Raw genomic sequence first — 25,162 nt, forward strand, 5'->3', positions numbered from 1 at the left:
AGTTGTATGGAGATTTTTAAAGAGTCATCTGTATGGAATGGACCAGGCTGCACATTCTTTGGAGGCAAGTCTAGTTTTTGCTAGGGGTGCTCCAACAATTCAGGTATCTTTCTGGAATAGTTTAGAAGGTAAGGATGTAAGCTTTATAAAGCAAAAAAGCAAAGTTACTGGCATGAAGTTTGTGGCAGCTGAGGCCCAGGCTTTCCTGGAAGGAAGAGAAATCAGGCTGTTAAAAGTTGCACTGTGTTGCCAGGCAAATTCATAGTTACTTAATGAATGAATGAACAAAGATGAAAAGTAACAAATGTAGAGATTCAAGCTAGCTGGCTTAAACAAGGTAGGGGCAAAGTTCATACTGTTCCAAGGGATAAGACTTTAGTTTTCCCAACTGTATGTAAACTTTAAGTCTGCAAATTGGAGGCCTGGGTGGCCCCTTAAGGCGTCACTTTCCAGCCTGTAACTTAGAACTCCAGAGAAATGCTTCTTCCCACTGGTAATGTCAGACTCTCAGGAAATTATTGAATAGTAAATAGTTCTATAAAACAAATGTTTCTAAAGAATATAACTCTTTTGATTCGAATGTACACAGAAACAAATACACATGTGTCCTCAAGCTTTCCCTTCTGGGTCTCTCAGTCAAGCATCCATTGTATACTCCAATCTGTGTCAAGATTCAGTTTAAAAAGTAGAAAATAGTGGAGGTTTAAAACATAAAACATGGCAAGAGGTCCTGAGGAGGGGGTGTTAAAATCTACCCTTGGTGATTAATTCCGGACCGGTGACACAATGAGATAAATATATTTTTCCCTACTTTGTTACATAAATAAGCTGGCCAAACCCAATCAACTGTCTTCCTGAAAAGTGGTGAGGGATCACTGAGACTGTTTTTCTTTTTTGATATGCATTTTGTGTCTAGAAAATGGAACAGCAAGGGAAAGAAAGAGAAAACATGCTGAATAAAGGGAGGTAGGAGATGATGTTGGTGAGAAGAGGAGAAGGAAAAAGCCTCAACTTCTTATCGTTTGTTCTCTTTTATATGCAAATGTACACCTGCTAAAATACTTCTAAATCTACAAAGAAAAAGAAAAAGAAAATATCTGATGAACAAGTGCTTTTAACAACCCGTTACAAGAGCCAGATAAACGTGGGGTTCACCAACCTCGAAGGGGTGTCTCTGAGGCAGAGGGTCTGCCCAAGGCTTTCGCAGAAATCTCTCCTGAAGAAAGGGAAGAGCTGGGCCCGGAAGAGGAGTAACAAAGGGGGATACAAACAGTACTATCACTCCGGCTAGAAGAAAAACGACCTTGAACCGACAAAGAACTGGGCATCTTCGAGTACAGAACGATAATTACTATTCCCATCTGAAGTGTGCAGTAATTTTAAAATGAAATTTGAAAAGTATTTTCCGTCTGCCGAGTTTCCCACTGCTCCTTACTCTTCACATATTTCTACACCCACGCAATTCTCCCCCTTCCCCCCGCCCCATGCTAGATGTGTGGCTGATGCAGCAAACCCAGTCATTTTTGCAAAAGAAAATAAAAATTTGGGGATGTATTTCTAAAACTAATTCTAAAGATAAAGATTATCGCTTAAAATTCAGAAATCATTCGTCTAAGTGTGATCTGCTCAAATGAAAATGAGAGAATATGAGGATATGGGTGCTTCCATGATCTGAAAATACAGAATACTCATTATATTTGGGATTTTAAAAATTAAAGGCCATAAGTCTATGCAAAGGTGAGGCACACACGTTGGGTCCGTAACTACCATCGCTTTTCATGTCCAGATTTTCTGCAATTAACCCCACTCTACCAAGTTGTTCTGGGCTCGTAAATCCATCGCCAGGGAGAAGGCTGATGCATACAGAAGAGAAGAAACGCCTGATTCAGCTGACTTGCCTGGAGTTGCTTCAGAAAATAAGTATTTACATCACATTCTTAACTTCTATGGAGCAATTCTACAATTACACCTGAAAATAAATGGCAGGCTTTATTAAACTGCCCTTTAACAAACGTTCCAAAACTGAACTGAAACACTCCTGCTGGTATTACTTCACATGTAAATTTATAGCCCTAGTGCCTGCCACTTAACACTGCTCAGTCCTGGGAAGTGAGTTTTTAGCTCTGAAAGTCATGGAAGCTTTAACTTTCCAAAGATGGTGAAATCTGAGGAGGAAGCTGTATTTTACTGGCACTATTTGTTTTTCAAAACAGTATTTTTAGTGGCTCTGCAGGCAATGATTTATATGAGAAGAATCAGAAATAAAGACAGTAATATTATTATCATCATCATTTATAGTAGGACCAAGAATAATTGCTGTATAAAGATGAGCTGGATGCTAGAAACGTAAAATATGCAGAAAACCCCTCCTCAGCCACTGCAGTGGGTTGAAAAGTATCTCTCCCCAAATTTATGTCCATCCAGAACCTCACAATGTAGTCTTCATTGGAAACAGGTTCTCTGCAGATGTAATTAGCTATGGACCTTATGATGAAATTATCCTGGATTTATGTTGACCTTTAATCCAATGACTGGGTCCTGGAAGGAAGAGGAACAAATGGAGACAGAAAAGAAGGCAATGTGAACATGGGGCAGAGACTGGACTGACACATGTCAGGAGCCACCAGCCGCTGGAACAGGCATGGAAGATTCTCCCCTGGAGCCTTCAGACTGAGCACAGTCCCCCTGACACTTTGATTTTAGACTTCTAGTGTCCATAACTGTGAGAGAATACAGTTCTGTTGTTTTAGGTTTGTGGTACATTGTTACAGCAGTCCTGGGAAAATAATATACTCCCTGCTCCCCAATTTTATTGAAATATCTAAAACCCAATCTCTCTTCTTTCTCTTTCTTCACTTGAGTCTCTTGTGTAAAATGGGGGTGTTTCACAACCTGACCTGCAAGGGCTCTCTCAGCTTTCAGACCCCGTGCTCCATGGTCCTTAAACCTGGGGAACCACCTGGGTCTATGTAAGACTGATGCCTGGGTCCTACCCCCAGCGGTTCTGAAATAACTGATCAAGGGTGTGGCTGGGGCATGGATGTTTAAAAACCCTGCATAGGATTCTATTGCACAAACATTGAGGAGAATTTCCCTAGGCTCCTACGAGCTGATTACCCTGAAGGCAGGAGCATCCCATCAAGAGCACTCTACAGAAAGATGCTTTTCATTCTTTACTGACCACTTTAAATCAACGCCACCACCCACAATGTTTTGCTCTAGCGAGCAGTAGGCAGTAGGCCCCATGGGTGCAGCCCTAGCAGCCTGGCCCCACCATACAGGAGGGCCATGGGAAGTGCACTGGGCAGCCCAGGAGCACGTGGTAGGTTCCTTTGGTTCTGCATGAGTCGGGAGCTCCCCGTGTCAGGTACGGCAGGTTACGTGTCTTCGTGTGATTCTTGTGCATTTGGGACTTGTCTTGGGACAGGACAAGTGAGACACACTCAGAAAAGTCTCAGCAGTGGAGGCTGTTGTGCCCCAGTACTCTGGCCACCAGAAGTTGTCACGGCACTCTTGTCTCCCAGGAAAAATCTCGTCACCAGTGACCACCAGGCTGTTGTGTGTTCCCAGCCCTTTTCCAGTGTGATGAGAAACTCTAGTAATCGTGTTTGGGGAAGCACCGCCCAGAACCCCAAGTGGCAACCTTCAAGTCTACGCTGACCTCCCACAAAGCTTTTAAATGGACGTACCTTAGTATGACTGTGAATATTTCAGCTTGCTGAAGAATATCAGTGAGAAATGGCACAGTCAGGCAACCACTTTCAACACAGCTTGACCAAGAGAATTGGTGTCAAAAGAATGAGAGGCTGAATGGACATTCTTAGAGGCTTAATCCTCTTGAGATAAAAGCTGAGAGGCCTTTTCACATGGAGCTTAAGGAGATGAGTTTTGCCAGGATGGGCACGTGGGGTGGGAAAAGTACTGGTGGAGTGAATGACTGAAAGAGATAGTATTCTGGCCTGAATCAACAGGCATTAAGGAAACTCCTTTAATACTCTCATTTTTATTCATTCATTTGACGAAATAAGTGCCCACTGTGTGCCAGATACTGTGTTAAGGGATGGGTTTTTATGACATTTAGCATAAGCTTGCATCACTTGCTGAAATGAAAACTCACCCCACAAAGGTAAATTTAATGTGAATGTAAGTAAAATTGTCAATGTGGGAAGTTTTACCTGGGGGTACAAGCTGTTCAGAGGGAGACTCTCTCATAAGCTAGGTATGTATCACTTTAGTCCTGGCCTCAGTGTTTCAGGGAAACACTGTGGAGCTGAAATCCTACACCCGTGCATAGTCTCAGGCCTAAGTGCACTCAGGCTCGCCCCTCTTTATAAAGGGCAGACCTCTGGTACCAGCTGTGCTGGGAAAGCCTCACGAGCTGCCCACCTCTCTAGGTCTAACACAAGGGAAAGGGAAGGCATGGCTTTGTTCATCAGTGCTCTCAAAGTATCCTTTGCACAGCTCCTCTTTTGCTGGGATACACACTGAAATTCACTGACCGAAACATCGTGATGCAGTTGACTCTCACGTAAAATGAAACTGGAAGAGTGGTGGGATGGAAGGAGTTCAAGGTTTAAATCTCAATCTTTGCGTTCAAGAGCCAGCACCCTAGCTACGTGGCCTTGAGCTGGAATCTTAAGCTTTCTAAATTTCTGTTGGACCATTTGTGGAACACGTTACTGATGTTTATTCCACAGGGCTGTTAGGAAGATTGGGGGTGAGGGAGGCTTAGTGAGGGCAGGGTCGCATGCAGTCTTTTGCTGTCCTGCTATTTCCAGTACGCAGCTCAAGTAAAGGTGCAGCATACGTGCAAATGACAGACTATTTAGTACACACGGAAAATGACACATTCATTGATATTCAAATTAATCTTTGATTTCTACCTGGGTTCTTAAGTGTGAACTGTTAAACTAATAAAAGGAGCAGACTGTGTTAACAAACGGCAGATCATATAGTCTGTGGATGTAGGTGTCGGTGTGTATGGAAGGATTTCTGTATAAAATTAAGCATAGATAATGGAAACCAGGGTTATGAAACTCACTCTCCCAAATGATGATTAACAAAGCAGATGCCTTCAGAGTGACAGCAAATTCTTTAAATATGAGCCCCTTTGCCAAGAAAACCTATGTTTGGGAGTGATAAGCAAATAAAAGGAAAAGAAGAAATGAAAACGGTGGCACATCTGAATCCCTTAAGATGGACTGAGAATGACAATCTCCTAGCATTGGAAGGAATGTTAGCGTTCCCAGAAACAGGAATCCTTCCACAGTGTCCCTCTAGACAGTGGACTCCTGAGATGGTTCAACCACCCAGCAGCTGGAGGACACTCAGCTTGCTTTTGCTGAAGTGAAGAGCAAGGAAGTTCTTCCATGACTGAGCTGTGAATTCCTTCCTGCAACACTCACATAAGGGCCCCCTGAGCTACATTCTGTAATTATGCTTGACAAATGTTCGGTATGTGGCAGTCCCACAAATATTTAAAGATAGCTTTTGTGTCCTTTTCAGGTTAAACTTTCCTAGGACCCTCGTCATTTTGAAAACAGTACTATTTCAGAGCTTCCCACCCATTCTGCCCAGCTTCCTGGTGCCTGCCCTGCATTTCGCCTCAGCCTCTCTCTTTATTACATCTCTCCTGAGATGGCTGTAAAGCAAATAATGTCACGCAGAGGACCCATGCTGAAGAGGAGAGCTTTGGACTGTCATAGGTTACTACTGTAACCTGATGGTTGTCCATTTGGGGAGCATTTTAACATATAACTAACATATAACTTTCAATCATAACATCATCTGGGTTTAGTTACACTAAAGCAGCCCAGGGTCTTATTATAAAGCTACCTCATCCGTGAGGGATGTTCCCACAACAAGGAACCACAGGAAAACACTAAGGATAAATTTAGACTGTTAAGAAAACCAGTGCCCTCATCACACTTAAGGTTTTAATAAATGTTCCACATATGTGTGCATATTTTTATTTCCCAAGATGTGTCCCACAAAACACTAATTCTGCAGGCCATTTAGAGGAAGGATTCCATTTTCAGATAGGAGAGTAGTTATTTGAAACTCTAAAGTCACACTTTCAAATGGTTCATTTACAGGAAGCCTGGGTGGCTCAGTCTGTTCAGTGTCCAATTCTTGATTTCAGCTCAGATCATGACCCCAGGGTTGTGGGATTGAGCCCTGAGTTGGGCTCCATGCTAAGCATGGAGCCTGCTTGGGATTCTCTCTTTCTGCCCCTCTTCCTGCTCATGCATGCTCTCTCTCTCTCTAAAGTTAAAATAAAGAAATAAATGGCTTATTCACTGAAAGTTCTAAGAGTTTTTGACATGCTGCAGTGCACTGTGCTGGCTATAGAGGGAAAGAGGGGTCACGTAGGGTTTGGTCACAAAATACGTGCTCCTTGATGTATCTTCTGGGTGGAGTACTGCACAGAGCAGACATGGGGAAATGCTGCATTAGCTCGTCGACACTTGTGAGAGCACCAAGGGAAGACCTGTCTGGTGATAGGGTGCCCTGCAATGTCCTCAACCCTGGGCGTGTCAGGCATATGGTGCATAAGTCCTCACAGGTAGAGACATCTGGCCTCCATCAAGGAGACCACCAGGAACTACTTCACTAACTTCTGCAATTCCTCTTGTACGGTTTCTTAATGGGACTAATTAGAAGTTCCTAAAATATCATGAAACTCTCCTTAAGACTTTTTTGATAAAGTAAACATCCTTCTGGATTTAAACCATCCACTGAGTTTTCAAGTGGAAATTTCTTACAGAAACTAATTTAATGGTACTATTGGAAAGTGCTGTCTCTGAGGAATTATGGCAGCACAGGGCTTGGATGGGTCTTGGTCCCAAGTGGCTACTGCAGTTTAGGAGGTAGCATTCATGTATTCAGTGTGTAGTACATGCTTGGTGCTTTCACACACATGGCATCATTTCAACTTTAGGACAACCTTGCCAAGTAGTATGTCTGATTTCTCAATACAGAGGCTCAGAGGGGTGGGAAAATAGAGCAGGGGGTAAAGAGCTGACAGAGAGAGCTGATGCCAAAGCCCAGGCTCAGCCGTCACATCTCAACTCCCAGAGGACAGCCTCTGGAATATTCTTTTCCTTTGGAAAACTCCAGAAGGAATGAAGCTCATACAACAGGAAAGCCTCAACAAAATTATTATGAAGGGGGTGGCAGACTCTATATTAAGCCAAACGATACACCTGCCCTATTCTACCAAAGGCCAAATTTCCAAATAATTATGCCAAAAGTCACAAAGACCTAATAAAGAGATGATGATCAAGAACTTGGAGACTGAACTAACACAATGTTATATGACAGTTATATCTGGAAAAAAATGAAAAAAAAAAAAAAGAACTTAAGATCAAAGTAACTTCAGTGACATATGGGACAATAGTATTAGGCAGGGTCAGGGTGCCTGAGGCCCTCAAACATTAACTTCATGGGAGGTCTGGTGGGTGGGGAGCACAGAGGAGAGTGTGGTAGCCAGGAGAGAAGGCAATGCTCAAACAAAGTCACTGGCTTTGTATATTTTTTTTTCACATTTCCCAAGTTAGTTTATGACTACTACTTTGGCATACAACCAGGCACAAAACATTTTGTTTTTAACTGCCAACTATTGATAGGTCAATGACATGTTGATGGAGTTGCAATTTCTTTTTTCTTTTCTTTTTCTTTTCTTTTCTTTTCTTTTCTTTTCTTTTCTTTTCTTTTCTTTTCTTTTTTTTTTTTACAAATAGTTTATTGTCAAGTTGGTTTCCATGTAACACCCAGTGCTCATACCCAGAAGTGCCTTCCTCCATGCCTATCTCCCCCCTCCCCCCCACATCCATCCGTCCTCAGTTTGTTTCTCAGTATTCAAGAAAGGGGTGTGACAAGCCTAGAGGTAACAAGGGTTATTTGCCATTAGGATCTTTAAAGAAATTATTGCAATAATTGTTACTTCTAGGCTTGTCACACCCCTTTCTGCTTGAAGAGGAGAAAAATTTGAAAGCCCAGTATTTAACTATCTCTTCTGTTCTAAAGAAAATCTATGAGAAAATACCATTTGCATTAATTTGGGGGGAGAGTCATGTACTTGCAAGATATGATTCCAAAGAACACTGGAGAAGTAAGAATGGGTAAGTGGATCACTTCCTGGTTTCCACCCAATAAGCCTTTGTCATTACTGAAATAACTTCAGGGGTCATTAGATACTTGTGCATTCAAAGATAAACTGCGAAGGAAAAGCACCCAAATGACTTCTTGGTTATTTGCAGTTTGGAATCATCTATACTCCTATTCATAAAAAAATAAAAAATAAAAAAGTGACTCTATCAGAGTTTTCTCAAAATGAAGAATAAAAAAGCAATAAACAGCTCACTGGGGAAAGGTTTAAAAGAAAAGAAAACCTCTGCATTTTGGAGTGAAATATTATCTGATGCAGAATATATACAATAATTGCTCTACTATAAACTCCCTTTTCAAAACCAGAGTTCATCACAGAAACATGGGCTTAAAAAATTAATCACCAGGCCATGAATTGTACTGCCATAAAAGAAAGTCATTCTTTTCTGCTTATAAACAACAAAACTACCACATATGCAGATGCATGCCTCAGTACCTCTGTGCAATGGTGTATTTACTTGTATAAATATTTAAAGTCAGACCTTTGAATTTCTAATGAAGTAGGACACCACTTTACAAAATAAGGTACTAGTAAATTTAGATGTACGACAAATAGAACTCTGTTCGGAATACTAATTGCTGCTGTTGATATTCTAAAACTAAAAAAAGTAATGATATTCAGATTCCATCTAAACAAGCCTAATACATGTGCAGAAATCTTAATAGGTCTTGATGAAACCTTACTGCTAAAATTGTTACATTATCAGACAGGCTAACCACCTCCTATTTTTGGTTAGTTTTAAGTTATAGGAGGTACAAGGCAAGCTTTCTGTCTGGCATTCCCCCCTTGCTCTTATTTTAATGATACACATTCAATTATCACAGGAAAGAAGAATAACATCAGAAACATCTGTAGTTTGCCATATAATGACTGGGTGTTCCCTATGGAGACTGACCTTGTCACCCAGACGCAGGTGCTGAAAGGCTGTGTGATGGCGGTGCTCACATGTGTAAATGTATGACACGATTATGAAGAATTCAATAGACACGGTTATTTTCCACCTTGGTTAATGTTAACGTAACCTCACATGTCCTGCTCGTACAATTTAATCTCCTGCTGCAGCACGCAGCAGTTGAATATCCTTGCTCTTAGTGGAGTCCACAAACCACTAACCTAGGAGGTCCTAATTATCTAATAAGGTTGAATATTGTGTTTGAAACTCTCAGGCGACAGTAACTTTACCTGTGATGGGGATCTTTGCTGCCATGCTTTCTTCCCTGCTCTCATCTCCACAGCCACTGGAAACTTCTAAAAACAGAACAGATGATGATAAGAGTGTATTTCAAGGATATATTTATGGAGTAACCTTTGTCTTTTTTTTAAAACTGCCATTCCATTTATTTTCATTGCCTCTCCATGTCCGGTTTTTGGTTATTTTTTTTGTATAAAATAGTACTGTTCCTAAAAGGAAACCGATTCTAAACCGAAGGCTATCTCTATGTTGCTTTCCAGCAAAATAATTTAGCCTGACATCTATCAAATTCAAATGAGGTTTAAAAAAAGTGAACTCCACATCCTCCCCATGTATATCACCTGCTGAGTATGTCCTGAGAACTCATGACTGGTTTGGAAATAACTTCACAGCAGGTTAGTGGCATGTCTTAACAGTAACACTAAAATTACCACAATTTCTGGACACTAAAAATTGGTTATTAAATTGGGGAGGCATAAACTCAGATTCTTGGTCATCTGTTTAGACTCTTATGAGGTTCCATTACAATTAAAAAGAATGTTTACAAATTATGAGTAAATTTTACTAAGTGATATCAAAAACTTCACAGTATTCCATGGAATCATTTTAATGGAATCAGCTTCATCTGTGTGACAGGATCAAAACAATCTACTTCTAAGAGATCAATTTTGCTAAGATTTCATTACTCATGAAAACTTATTTTATTGGAAATTCAGCAGAACTGCAGACTTATGATTAAGTTTTCCATTCCTGTTAGACTAAAGGAAAACAAATATATTTACTAAAAGATGGCTTAAAACAAGTAACATCATGCCTATTAAAATCAGAGGTATTCTCTAGTCAGCTTAATTTTATAGGTATACCTTGAGAAAGAGGATGTTATGGTGACTCTGAATGCATTTCTTCTGTGGACAGAATTTATAACAATAGTTACCTTGTTCCCTTGTACGAACACTGTTGAGCCACAGAGGGGGCTTTGCTTCCTTTATTCCACTATTGTCATTCAGAATAGATGGCAAGCTGCAAGATGATTCATTACTGTGAATAGCTGACCTATCATCACACTCTTCTGTAAAGGCTTTTTTCAATAATGCTGTTGCCTACAGTGTTTAAAAGAAAGCACAAAGAAATAAAAACAAACTCTAGTTACATTACCCTTGGTCTCAAAAACCCAGCCTTCAAATGTAATTTCAGGTTAAGCTTTACTTGGGATTTAATTTGCTTCCTGACATTTAACTGAAATTTAAATGTCTTCAAGATAAGACAACATCTTATTATTTTCCAGCATAATTTCTTTACAACAACTTGCACTTGCAGTGATACCTTTTTTGAGGACTTATGGAATGTGTAAATGTTAACTCATGAAGTATGTATGTGAGATGTGAGTACCTCTGTTAATCTGGGCTCGTTTATCCAAGATTTACTCTTTCATTGCATGAATCTGTTTTTTGGGCATGTAAGACAGTTGGTTTGGAATGTAAAAGAGATCTGGAAAAATGTGAACTGGAGGTATCCTCATCCTTCTATTTTTAAAAAATTTATTTATTTTGAGAGAGAGAGAGAGAGAGAATGAGTAGGGGAGGGGTAGAGAGAGAAGGAAAGAGAGAATCCCCAGCAGGTGCCAGGTTGCAGGGTTTGATCTAAAGAACCATAAGATCATGACCTGAACTAAAATCAAGAGTCAGACACTTAACCAACTGAGCTACCCAGTGCCCCGGTATCCTCATCCTTCTAGAAATGACCCTTGAACTTCCTCAAAATGGGGAGATTGCAGAAAAACATTGTGGCTGAGGAAGATATACTAAAGCAAAAAGAGAGCTAATCTTATTCTAAATCGTAGTCTTTAATCAAGGATAAAGACACTCTGCACTTTGCCCCTCAGTCTGCTGGGGAGCTTGGGAAACTCACCTGCCACACTGCCTATCTGTTTTCAAAGGGCCCTAACGGGGCGCCTGGGTGGCTTAGTCAGTTAAGCGTCGACTTTCGCTTAGGTCATGATCTCGCGGTTTGTGGGTTCGAGCCCCGNGCATTAAAAAATTAACAAAAAAAAAAAAAAAAGGGCCCTGAATGTTTTACCTCATGAGCAGGCAGGTGGCACATATTTCATCATGGCCAACTTGAGTGATAGAGAACAAATGTCAATTAATGGGACAGGTTAATACTCATGTCTATTCATCAGGTCAGCACTCTCCTCCCAAGAAATAAAAATACACTCGTAAGAAGAGGTCACCAATAATGACATCATCTCCTTCCAGGGAATATGTTCTATCTCATTTCCTACTTAGAAGTGATGATTTGCCCAGTTTTTTGGCAGAGGAAACCTAGGTGGTGGTGCTGACCTATCACTGGTATCTGACAACAGGAGTAAACGCAGGGTGGTATCGAACCCAACCTGTGGGAAATGAGCACAAGACTGCAGAAGAGTGGGATTGGACAAAGCCTTACAGGTTATCACTAGTCTAAGTGAAAAGTGGTAAAACTGTAATTATCTAGTGAACAAGAGAGAAGATAATAATTTTGTGAGTTTGGCTTGGAACATATTTCGAAGTCACTGACGTTAGCCTTGACATTTCTGCAAGGTTCTTGCCTTCTGCCTTTCCTAGGACCAGCTGGCCTCCTGGACTCATGCCTATTATAGAGGATGCCATGACTGTAGGGAATTTAAGGAATTCTAGCCTAACTTTGCATTATGTCAGACTCACACCCAGGGTCTGTCTGTAGTCCACTTCTAGTAATCCCTCTATTTGTTTAAATTAGTCCTTGATTTTACTTTTACTTCAGTTGTGGTCACTCTATACTGGGATGATCTGCACGGTATCCCTGCTTCTGCAGACTAGGGTTTGGGTGTAGAGTCCTGTTTCTGAAGCTCAAGCGAGAGTTGGTTCCCCCTGCTGGCTGCCATAGTGCCCCAATCCCAGCTGCCTACATGGATCACTGTGCTGTACCTGCTTCCAGAATCTGTCCAGAAAGAGAGGTATAAAAAGTAGGACCACCTCCTTGAACTGCCGTCTCTCAGCTGGTCTCCGGATCATCCTTGCATGTCTCAGTTCTAGATTTCCACCCTGATCTAGTCTCTTCCCCCAGAGAGTTAAGCTCCAATTCTGTGTCCCCAAGAATCCTGGCTATGTGAAAAGCATTTTAGAATATGAACAAAAAGAATTGGCCCAAATTCTGTAGTGAAAGCTGTACATATCTTTTTCTGATAGTTAAAATAATCCAAACATTCTGAAAGGACCTCAAATATGTATTTCTTCCCCATCTTATCCTATGCAACAGGTATAACTAATAATTTCTTGGCATGACTTCATAACAGTCCCTGTCTTAACACACATCTTAAGAATAGAATTGTTCAAGGGCTGTTGAAGCATCTTGTGCTTTATGCTGTAGAATTTGCAGACACCAGAAACTGGGGTTGCCAGTGACTCAGATTACTTCTTACTAGGCCCTCAGAAATGACACATAATTTATCTCTCTGGTTTGTGCATCCCTTTTCATGGAAGGGATCCCTTATGTGATCCTTTTTCCTTTAGTTGGTTTCAACTGGGTCTCAAAAGAAAACAGAATAAAATGCTATAATAATACAGTAAATGTCCTTCTAATAAGTCCCTATATGATTGATAACCATACCAGCACTGCCACTAGTTCTACACTGAGCACACCCTCTTCTTTTACTCCAGAGACGTAAGGAGAGTGGTGGGCTTACTGCAGGTTTTTATTTATTTTGTATATTTCATGCCATTTATCTTCACTACTCAATACTCTTGTCTCTAGGATTTTTCTTACTTTTCTTCATAGAGACATTTATAAAAAGGACTCATCTTCTAAGATAATTCTATAGATAGTTTCTTTTTTTCCCCTAAGTTTATTTATTTATTTTGAGAGAGAGAGAAAGAGAGAGAGAAGTAGATGAGTGGGGGAGGGACAGAGAGAGAGAGAGAGAGAGAGAGAATCCCAAGAAAACTTCATGCTATCAGTGCAGAGCCCGACTCAGGGCTCAATCTCATGAACCACAAGATCATGACCTGAATTGAAATCAAGAGTCAGACAGTCAACCAACCGAACCACCCAGGTGCCCCATAGGTAATGTCTTAACAATGACTTTTTTATATCTGTAAGGATTTTTGGTAGAGGGTCAAATTATAACATGAGAATGGCCAGCTTGGCTTTACAGGATCATGGAGACAAGAGAGAACAGCAGATGTGCCCACTAGGTCATCTGTAAGGGAACCCACAATATAAGGCCCTAAAAACAGGGAATAATGATAAGCAGGAAAGAAAGAAAAGTCAGCCTCAGACAAGAAAGGAATAGTCAGAAAGTTTCAAGTCAAAAACAACTTCTGCAGAGTCAGAAGAAACATCTATAATACATTCTCAAGACATACCATTTGCAGACCTTTCAGAAGGGCATATTCTAAGGAAGCTCCCAATTTGAAGCAGCTTCCAGTCTGAGGCCACAACACTAACCAGTACCTGCACAGGAACAAAAGCTCAGAGAAGAGCGAACAGGCTACTTCACACAGCTCACGCTGGGACTGAATGGGCTCTGCAAATTGGAGCTCTCTACGTGAAAAATACCACCAGACAACAACTTTACTACCAGCCTCCTGATGGAGCTTATGAATGGACTATGCTTGGGATTCAAATTATCCGTTAGCAAATAAAGGCTCTCTTTGATTTCATACATTTGGAGCCCAGAGGAGAGATGGAGACTGTCTTCTCTCAGTTGTCTGATGCCTCAGTCAATATCAACAAACTAGTCCCCTCACTTTTCTGCCCTCCCAGGAGCCAGGAGAAAGGGAAATTCAATGCCAAGCCACACACTGTTTGCAGGATCCCTGATGGTGGTAGCTCCACATTTCAGATCTTAGGAAAGATAAATTGTCCCATGAATTATACTAGGACACCTAGAGTTACTGGTTCAACTCTCCTAGAATTTTTCTCAAAGTCCAGTTTAAATATGGATCCTGCTAGGCCTAGAATCCCAAGAGTCATCTCTTAATTTATATCAATTGTGATATTCACATGCATAGACAAATGCAGATATTACTGGAAAAGACACCATGTCTAAAACACCATTAAAATAAATCAAAGGAGAAAATCAAACTGCACCAAATATTGTAACAAATTGTACCAATTTATATTAAAAAAGTTCTTACAAGTCAATAAGAAAAAATATTACTAACCTAATAGAAAAATGAGCAAAGAACATGGACCTGCAAATTATAAAAGAAAAATACAAATGGGTAACAAATAGGTAGGGGAAAATTTGACCTCAATTGTATTATAAAGGTCAAATGAACCAAAAAAATTGGATCTCATTTGCGCTCCAAATGCTGGTACTCAAAAAGAAAAAAGTCAGTAGTATCCAGTTTCATAAAAAGCTCAGAGAAATGATATTTTCCTTCATTCTTCATAACTGATGACCCTTCCAGAGTGAGATGTATCAGCATAGCTGTTGCCTGCGAGAGGCACACACCCTCTGACTTGACAATTCCACATCTAGAAATTAATCCTAAGGAGATAGCGTGGCAGTTGTAAAAACTGAATTGCTCAGATGTTCCTTAAAACTTTTTTACTAGAGGAACAATTAAAAACAAATGTTTGGGGTGTCTGGGTGGCTCAGCTGGTTGAGCATCTGACTCTCGTTTTTAGCTTAGGTCATGATTCCAGGTGTGGGATCGAGCCCCATGTCTGGCTCTGAGCTGAGCGTGGAGCATGCTTAAGATTCTCTCTGTCTCTCCTTCTGACCCTGACCCTGGCTTGTGAGCATTCTCTCTTAACAATTTTTTAAAAATGCAAAAACAAACAAAAGCAAATAAAACAAAACAAAAAACCCCACAAATGTTCAACAGAAGCGTGGTTAAGGAGACTGGAGTATCCACACAAGGGTCTTGGGAGCATCCACACAGGGGTCTCAAATATCCACACAGATGTCTGAAATGATGTGGAAGGGAATGTGATGATATGAAGGGAAGTACACAGTCAGTATAACCCACGCTTGTCAATATGTTAAATATTAAAAACTACACACTACAATTTAAATGGAAATTTTTCTTTTATTCATTCTGTTTACCTTAATATTCCAAGTTTGCAAGTTTTTTTCTGTTAGTTTTTTTTTTTAAACTTATGATAGCCCTAAAAGAATCTGATTTCTGTGATGGACAGTACAAATACAAACAGAAAGTGAACGTGAAAGCACCTAGTAAAAAGAAATCCTATTCTATATGTAAATCAGTGCTATTAATGCTGATACAAAAAAGCAAGGGAATTAGGGCTGTCTACAGTATATGACATTTTACCCTAATATACATATTTAACTGACTTTCCTCATGAATCTTCCTTTTCCACACCAAAAGTAAGTTTTCAGAGTTTAAAGTGAAATGCTCTTCAGTTATATCTAAGTTGTAGGAGGGGAAAGGGATACAAAAAGAAGGGGATTTTACTTTCGGAGCAGTTAGAAGAAAGGGGAAAGTATTCATACGGGCCTGTAAATGAGTATTCAAGAGATAAGATTAAAAAAAAAAAAACCCAGCTCACCATTTAGAGAGAGGTGAAGGATTTCTGTGACCAGTCACCTGTCTCCCTACTGGTACATGTGTGGTGGCGGACAGGACTGACCTACTCTGTGAAAGACACCAGCAAGCCACTCAGCTTTTGCCTGGAGAAATTCTCTTGGGTGGAAAGAGACATCACGTAGGAGAAAAGAAGCACTTTGTGTTTTAATGAAGCACCCAATTCATTTTTTTGTCCACATAAAGTAATTACAAATTTTTCTGATTTAAAAGCATGCAGTTCAATTATGTAATTACCTAATAGGTTATGCAGGTGCTGTGGATCTTATCTGGTCTCGAGGGGACATAATCCGAGTTTCGGCAGCTTTAATGATGTATTTACTCAAGAGACGGGATTGACTCCAGCTGACAGCAAAGGGACCCACAGGTAAACATCATTTACATGTGGCTGTTTAATTAGCCATTTACCCAAGAGATCAAAGTAAATATTTCTGAGCTTCATTAGATTCTTAACCAAGTAATTTCTAGTAGAGCTTCCTTAAATTTTGAAAATCTCTTAGTTTCATGATTTTTATCTATGGGGAAATATTTAACCCATACTATTTTCTAAATGTGTATATTGTTTCAATGCAGAGAAACAACTCAAAAACACTAGATTTTGCTAATTGTGACAGGATGATGTTTAAATGAAAGCAGTCCTAGGACCCACAAAAGCATTTTGTCATAAAGTTCACAAGGCTCATGTTCATTTGTCATAAAGTTCATGTGTTGCTCATGTCATTTTGGTAATGTAGTTCTTTCAGGCTGTGCATTTCTTCGGTCCCAAACTAACAGAAACTGCCTGCTTACTTCTATTTCTAAGGATGGACTTTGTCATTAATTTGTTGGTAATGTTTATGATTGTCATTAAGATGAAATTAGGATCATTTAAAAAGGAACAAAAAAATCTACCAAGGGACTCTCTCTAAAATAAAAAAAAAATTTTTTTAATGGGACCCATGTGGCTCAGTCGGTTGAGTGTCCATCTCTTGATTTCAGCTCACGTCATGATTCCAGGGTCATAGGATCAAGTCCCAGGTTTGGCTCTATGCTCAGTGTGGAGCCTGTTTATTTTATGATTTTATCTCTTTCTCCTTCTGCCTCTCTCCTTCCATTTGCACTCTCTCTCTCTGTCTAAAATTAAAATAAAATTTTTTTTAAAGAATCTAAATAAACGTGCTGGGGAGGCAGACTATCATTTGATTCCTAAGTTATTAATTGGGCAGCCCCCTTTCCATTAATAATGGATTTATTATTTGAAAAATTATGACTGAATTGTTGTCTGGAACTTAGAATATGTTTTCTAATATGAACAACTTAAAAAAAATGAGATGATTAGATAGCAAAGGGCAGCAGACCAATACTTCTTTCACCCCTTTTTAAAAAATGTTTATTTTTGAGAGAGAGAGAGAACGTATGCGCAAATGGGGGAGGGACAGAGAATGAGGGGGACAGAAGATCTGAAGCAGACTCTGCTGACAGCAGCAAGCCTGATACAGGGCTCAAAATATAAACCATGATATAGATTATGACCTGAGCCAAAGTTGGAAGCTTAGCTGACTGAGCCACCAGGATGCCCCGATACATCTTTCACCTGTGACATGGCTGAGATGCGAAGTGCTTGCAGTGAATGGAATGAATGGAAAACAATGTTGTTATAAAATAGTACTAAATAAAATGGACAATAAACCTGAGAATAAAATCTTTCTAAGAACTACCTTTATCAACAGATATGGAATGGACCTGTTTTTCCTAAAGAATATTGTCCTTTATTTACTGAGTCCCACAAAATGCTGTAAAATGCAAATGTGTGCAGGAAGGATACATACAAGGTTATCTGTGAAAAGGGAAATGGGATCTGTGAAAAGCGCATGTGGGCTGTATCTATATCTGCAATAATTTATTTCAGAAGAAGGAAAGGGAGGATGAAGCAGGTAAGTAGAGGGAGGGGAGGGGTAGGGTGATGGGGGAGGGGAGGCAGAAGGTGAGGTTTGAAACAAATATGGTACAATGGTAACATGCATGAACTTGGGCAGGTGTGGCACTGTTGAGTTCATTACATCATTCTATGTGTGTACGTTTGAAATGCTTAAAATCTTTCTTTTTTAAAGAGACAAGGAAAGGGGGCTTGGGAAGGGCTGAAGGTGCCTTGAAAGGCTTATGGGGGTGTGTGGAGGGGGGCTATGGCAGAGGCTCTGGATCACACAGTGACACAGGCATGTGACTTTGGTGCAGAGGGGGTAAAGCTTACCTCCAAGAGGGACACATGTCAAATCCTTGAACTTTGAACATGATAAAAATAAAAACTTAAAAAGGATCAAAGCCAGAAAACCTCAGATTACAGATAAAGATGAGAAAACATACTTTGAGACAAGACACATTGACAAGACAATAAATTTAGGGGAAGTGCCATCTCTCTCAATAGATGGCCTTCTAGGGAACAACGAAGACTACAATGGGCGCACTCTAGACCTGGGCTTCTGGGTCCTCCCTAGTGCTCCTCTAGGGAATCTGCTCCATTGCTTTTCTCTTTCTGTCCAGCATCTTCACACTCACCTTCAGGTGCCATCTTCTCTGGTCAGAACCACTGTGGGGCTCCCTCCTCTGCCTTCTCAGTCCAAAACCTAAGGCTCTGCTCAAAAAGCTCTCAGGGCTTTCCAGGGTCCACTAAACCAAACAGAAACACCCTCCTTGGGCTGGATGGACACTGCACACAGGGCCCTGGACTACCTTGGACCTTCTTGCTCACCACTGCTAGTCTGAAGCCCACTGTTCAGCCACGAGGAGTAGAGCTCGACTCTACATTCCGGGTCTGTTTTTTGGCTTCTAACAGCCCTTCCCTGTTGCCCCTGCCCCTCCTTGCCTGATGCAATCCCCTGTACTCTTAGCCCGTCAAAATTCAGTCTTTCTCCCTTTTTCAAGTTTATTTATTTATTTTGAGAGAAAGAGGGAGGGTGGGAGGGCAGAGAGAGAAGCAGGCTTGGTGCTGTCAGGGCAGAGCCTGACACTGGGCTTGATCTCACAAACCATGAGATCATGACCTGAGCTGAAAACAAGAGTCAGACGCTTAACTGACTGAGCCCCATTCTGTTTCTCTTTTAAGGGTCACTTCACATACTTCTCTGCTACCTCCACCGTAAAGTCTGTCTCACTGGTTCTCCAAATGGCTTGGCCCCTTTTTCTGAAGGCTCATATTCTCTGGTATTTTCTTATTACACACATCCTACTATGCCATTCCCCAGAAGGAGATGTCACATTTTATTTATCTCTTTCCCTTCAATGGATCTGGGCTGGTACCTTTGTAAGGAAATGGATCAGTATGTATTTGATGAATTAACATGTATGATCAGTATTTTTTATTTTTTATTTTTTTTTATTTTTTTTAATGTTTTTATTTATTTCTAGGAGAGAGAGAGAGAGAGAGTGAGCAGGGGAGGGTCAGAGAGAGAGGGAGTCACAGACTCTGAAACAGGCTCCAGGCTCTGAGCTGGCAGTCAGCACAGAGCCCGACGCGGGGCTCGAACCCACCAACCGCGAGATCATGACCTAAGCGAAAGTCAGACGCTTAACCGACTAAGCCACCCAGGCGCCCCAAATTTTTTAGGCGAAAGAGGGGGAAAGAGAGCATGTGAATGGGGCAGAGGGGCAGGGAGAGAGATTCTTTTTTGTTTGTTTGTTTTATTTATTTCCTGAGACAGAGAGAGACAGAGACAGAGACAGAGACAGCGTGAGCAGGGGAGGGCCAGAGAGAGAGGGAGACACAGAATCTGAAACAGGCTCCAGGCTCTGAGCTAGCTGTCAGCACAGAGCCCAATGTGGGGCTCGAACCCACGAACTGCGAGATCATGACCTGAGCCGAAGCCGGATGCTTAACCGACTGAGCCACCCAGGCGCCCCGAGAGATTCTTAAGCAGACTCCGCATTCAGTGGGAAACTTGTCGTGGTGCTCAATCTCCCAAGCTCAATCTCTAAACCACAAGATCATGAACTGAGCTGAAATCAAGAGTCAGACTAAACCAACTGAGCCACCCAGGTGCCCTAGACTGTTCAGTATTTTTAAAGTATGGAGTGGGGAAAGAAAACCAGAATGCTACAAGATGCTTCTAAGTTACTGCAAATGTAGTGGTCATTATGCTCGATTAGGTTACCTCCAGGATCTGAATGTAGGGGGTTGAGATTCCTACACAAAACTTTGTGCAAAAGGCCTGAGATCAGAAAGTGCCAACAAACAAACTACAAAAACCTCACTTATTAAGTAACATTTTTTTCCAAATATTTTAACCATTGTTAAGAAGATGACTGTTTCCTCAAATGAATCATTTGTATAATCTTGAAACTTCATTTTTTTAAAATAAAAATTACTGACCCTTGTCGTCTGGTTCACTTTTTTGACTGGGAAAATTTCAGATGGCTTAGCTACTTCTTCTCTGATAGAATTATCTTGTTCTTTCAAGGCGGCAACATGCTGACCTGAAGCTTGTTCAGATCTACAAAACAAACAAACAAACAAACAAAAAAACAAACACACACACACACACACACAAACAGGAGACACATTAGACATGTGCAGTACTGTATGACTAAGGAGATTCCTTCATTTTTAAAGGCCCCATAATCAAGCTAATAAAGAATAACTTATCCAGAAAAGTCAGGAACCTAATATATTCTAGACTAAGGTAATTTTCAAAGTTCAGGTATCTTTTTGAAATTTATTTTGGTTATGATTTCATTGCTAAATGAGCATTCTCACCTTTAGCCGCACACTGGAAACGCCTGGGGAACTTTGCAGATTCTAGGTGCCCGGTGCCATCCCTAAAGGATCTAGTAAAACTGGGCTGGGGTGTGACCTGGCCATTGGGATTTTTTTAAAGGCCCTCAGAGTGGTTCTAATATGTAGCCATGGTTTCAAATCATGGCATAGATGGTCTAGCTCCTCATGTGTGGTTAAGAGAAACCCATCATATTTCATTCTGAACAACAGTTTATCCTTGTTATACTCTTACTATGGTCTACTTGTAATTAAAAAGCATTTAGATAATATTATAAAGAGGAAAAAGTGAGCATGTATTATACGCGCAGACTCTGGCATGTAGTACATCTCTAGGGAAGGAGATGTACCAGATAAGCCTGGAATATCTGGGCATCACAAAGTAGGGAAGCTCTCAGAGGCTACTGAGTCATGTTAAAAGTCCTCAGAGGCTCCCTGGAGGGGAATCCCACTGGACCAAGATGAAACAGTTTGAGCATCAACAAGAATAATGACTGCAATGGACTGAAACACAGCAAATATATGAAAATCACGAATTCATTTAAAAAATAAATAATAAAAATATATGTTTTAAAAATAATAAAAACTTTTGGATTCAGCCTTGAAAAGCAAGTACATCTTGTCACATGCTACAACATGGATGAATCTTAAGGACGTTATACTAAGTTAAATAAGCTAGTCACAAAAAGACGAATACTGTATGATTCAATGTAACATAAGGCACCTAAAATGGTCAGATTCATAGAAACAGTGAGCAGAATGGTGCTTTCCAGGGACTTGGGGGTGGGGGGGAAGGAGAAATGGAGAGTTGATTAATGGGTATAGAGTTTCAGTTCTGTAAGATGAAAAAGTTCTGGGGATATATTGCACAACAATATGAATGTATTTCATGCTACTGAACACTTACTTAAAAATGGTTAAGATGGCAACTTTTGCGGTGTGTTTTACCACAACTGAAAATATAAGCCAAGCAACAAACTTTTGGAGGCTGGTCGGGCAACTACTCATTCTGAAAGTTGGTAAGTAAAGGGACAGTATCATTTATCCTGCCTTTGTGGTAAAAAAAAAATGCATTTCAGGGTTACCAAGTAGTTGATGGACAAAGTTCTTCCAACTAATAAATGCAGAACAAATGGACAAATTAGAAAAGTCACCATTTCATAAGTCCATATTAATGAATGCATCTAAGAGATTATTATAATTTTGTGAAAACTGTGTAGCAGTAAATGTTGTACTAAATGTATCAGTGTGCCAGTGCATGAACCCATGGATCAGTTCTAGCAACACTAACAGTGGGATGACCAGCCATCATGTGCTGCCTACATATGTGTAGCAGAAGTACTAGCACCACTTACAATGTCATCTTGCCAACATAACTGGCCTGGAATATAATCTTGTATTTGGATCGAACCACCAGTTTATGGGTAATAGCACTTGGATCCTGATTCAAACAAATCATATGTAAAAAGACTGAATCCAAGACTGAGACTATCAAGGCCAACTGGCAAAGAACAGGCATTAAATAAAGAATCTAATTAAACAGTAATGTATTAAATGCTTATGAATTAGAGACAGAAGTATTTATATTTATAAATGAAATGTTTTGTCTGTTTTGAATGACTCAAGAAAAAATGTGGGGAAGGGAAGGAAATAACACAAGTCTAAAAAATATTGACAATCAGTGGATCAGGATGATGAGTACATGGGATCTCATTATGTTGTTATATTTGCTCTTGTGAATTTTTATTTCAAAGTAAAAAGTTAAGGAAACAGTGTACTGATGTCCATGATTTGATTGGGAATGCATAAAAATAAATGACTGAGATTGACGGATGGACAGAAGGATGGAAAGACAGACATATGTGTGTGCAATAAAAAGTCAATGGTAGATCTGGATGGTGGTTGTACAGATGCTTACTGTACCATTCCCTTAATTTTTCTGTATGTTTGGAAATTTTCATAATAAAATATCTTGGGGAAAAAGTAAGTGTATGTACAATTCAGAACCTTCTTTAATGCATCTCAATTGTTATAATCTTTGGTTGACCAAACCAAGACTTGCATAAAGTGGGATGTGTCATGGGGATCCTTGAACTTCTTTAAAAACTTCCCAGAATGATTCTAAAGTTCCTGGCTGGTTTGGTAGAAAGCTCCTTCAGCAAGTTGAATTTCTTGGTTTCTTTCAGATTTCACTGAAGTCATAATGCCACCCAATTCCTTTGTTCTGATTCTATATAAATGAAGGAACATCCATCTACATTTGGTTTCACAATAGATTTTCCTACTGGGAAAATACACTCACAGGACATGAGCAAATTCTAGTCTATTCAACTGCTGTATTTCTTATAATGAGTAAATCAATTGTTTTTCTGGTATGAAAGCATGTTTAGCTAAATTGAATTAAACTTGAAAACAAGTTGAATTAGGATGAATTAAATTAATTAAATTAGTTGGGACAGATTGCATGCTCAGAGACCAATCTCTCTGGTGACGGATACACAAGATTTCTGCTGAGGAAAAGCCAAGGCAAGACTCTGGCTACTAATACTCCCACCAACTATAACCATCCCTTGGGTCCTAGGATGAAGAACTCACTAAGGTTTCCTATATTTATTATGCATACTTCACAAAAGGACAAAACCATTAATTGACTTGCAGGCGGTCAAGCAGCAAAATGAACTCTTGAAAGAGGTATAGTATCTAGAATTTGTGACTTTGGAACAGCTAAGTCAAAAATTAAAGTACAAAACCAAGCTTTTCTGCAGTTTATTTCAGGATAGATTGTGCAAGGAGTCCAAGAGACATGGCTGTCTTTGCATGAAGTCTTGCCTATGGTGCTACATGAATACACCATATCAGAAGATATGCAAAGTGGGACTTAAAGTTTTTTTCAAGTTTTTAAAAAGTTTTTCCACTTTGATTGGAAACTTTGTAACATCAGTGCCGCACAGGAAAAAACAAAATTAGGTGTCAGCTAACTTATATACTCCTCCAATTAAATTTTTTAATTATTTATTTATTTTTTGGGGGAGCGGAAGAGAGAGAGAGAGACCACGCAACCAGGAGAGGTGCAGAGAGAGAGAGAGAGAGGAGACAGAGAATGTGAAGTAGGCTCTGCACTGTCATTGCAAAGCCTGATGTGGGGCTTGAACCCACGAACTGTGAGATCATGACCTGAGCCAAAGTTGGATGCTTAACCAACTGAGACACCCAGGCCCCCCCAATACACTCCTCTAATTAAAAATATAACAAAAGAAGAGACTTTAATCTTTAATTAATTTCATATGTTTGGAGTAACTTCCAATCAGAAAATTGCAACTAAAACAAATGTACCAGTGCTTCCTAACCACAACTGATTTACAACAGATTGGTAATTTGACCAGTTTTAAACGCAGACAAATTAATAAACACCCTGAATTTTGTTTTGAATACAGGAAGAATAAAATTAAGAGGTTTTTACATACCGTAAAAATATATAAATATAAAGCTGACTCAATTTTTCAGCATGATTTTGAGAGTACAATTGGGCAATTGTATTTGAGAGTAGCCACTAAGAGAGAACTAATTAGTTGCACCTGGAAAAACAGTATAAAGTAATAGGTAGCCACATTATGGTTTTTGTATAAGATAAAACTATTTATTTAGTAATCATTTTTATTTTAAAATGTTTTCCTAAAGACAATCATGAACAGAACTTTTTATCAAGCACCCCAAATGACATGAATCATATCGCTCATCATTGTCTAAGATAGTGTCTTGATACTCTACCTAATAGGAAGCCTTTCTTTCAAATGAAAGACTTTGAACACTTAATCCTTGATATAGCAAAAATCAATAATGATGATAGGAATGGTTTTGTTCTTTTTTTCTTTTAAGATGCTTCATTTTATGAGCAGGAAAATGGAGGTCTTCACACTATCTTTTAGAGTATACCATGGGGCAGGTGTCTCATTCTACAGATGAGATTAGAGAGACAGATGTTGATTGCCATAGTTTGGTCAGGGGCACAAGCAGGACTTCAGACACACCAAACATGGCTCTACTGAATGGGCTTTAAGGAGTTCATAACCTGTTAGAGGCGTCTCACTCTGCCTGGCTTAGACTTTTATGACATTAGGGTCATTAGCAATTGAAGAACAAAAGCAGATCTGTGTTTCTGGAATGGTTTATCAAATTGACTAGTTTGGTCAAGGGGAGATCACCAAGCATACAGGAACATTTCACTTAGGGGAGTAGCCAGCAATAACTACTGGCATTGAGAAGTGTGGGGTGTTGGTGGCCAGAACAAGGAGGGCAGTGGGGAGCTGGATGTCATGGTTAAAACCATTAGAAGGAACATGTATTTAAAGACCTGACTACTTGTCTCTCACAGGTCATATAAACACTTGGCACTTTTTCTGAGGCTAGAGAGTGAAGCAGTGATGATCTGCATGCATTAAACACTACTATCCCCAGTCACAGTACATGGGACAATTCTAATT

General features: G+C 40.0%; 1 protein-coding gene across 1 annotated transcript in view; it reads right to left on the bottom strand.

Moving 5' to 3' along the window:
• Positions 1-25,162, bottom strand: part of KIZ (kizuna centrosomal protein) — a 126,102-nt gene that overhangs the window by 21,298 nt on the left and 79,642 nt on the right. Inside the window, 3 exon segments of the mRNA XM_077750154.1 lie at positions 9,353-9,418; positions 10,297-10,462; positions 20,280-20,400. Coding sequence (XP_077606280.1) covers positions 9,353-9,418; positions 10,297-10,462; positions 20,280-20,400 — 353 coding nt within the window.

Source organism: Crocuta crocuta, unplaced genomic scaffold (genome assembly GCF_008692635.1).
Source record: "Crocuta crocuta isolate KB4526 unplaced genomic scaffold, BGI_CrCroc_1.0 scaffold209, whole genome shotgun sequence".
NCBI lineage: Eukaryota > Metazoa > Chordata > Mammalia > Carnivora > Hyaenidae > Crocuta > Crocuta crocuta.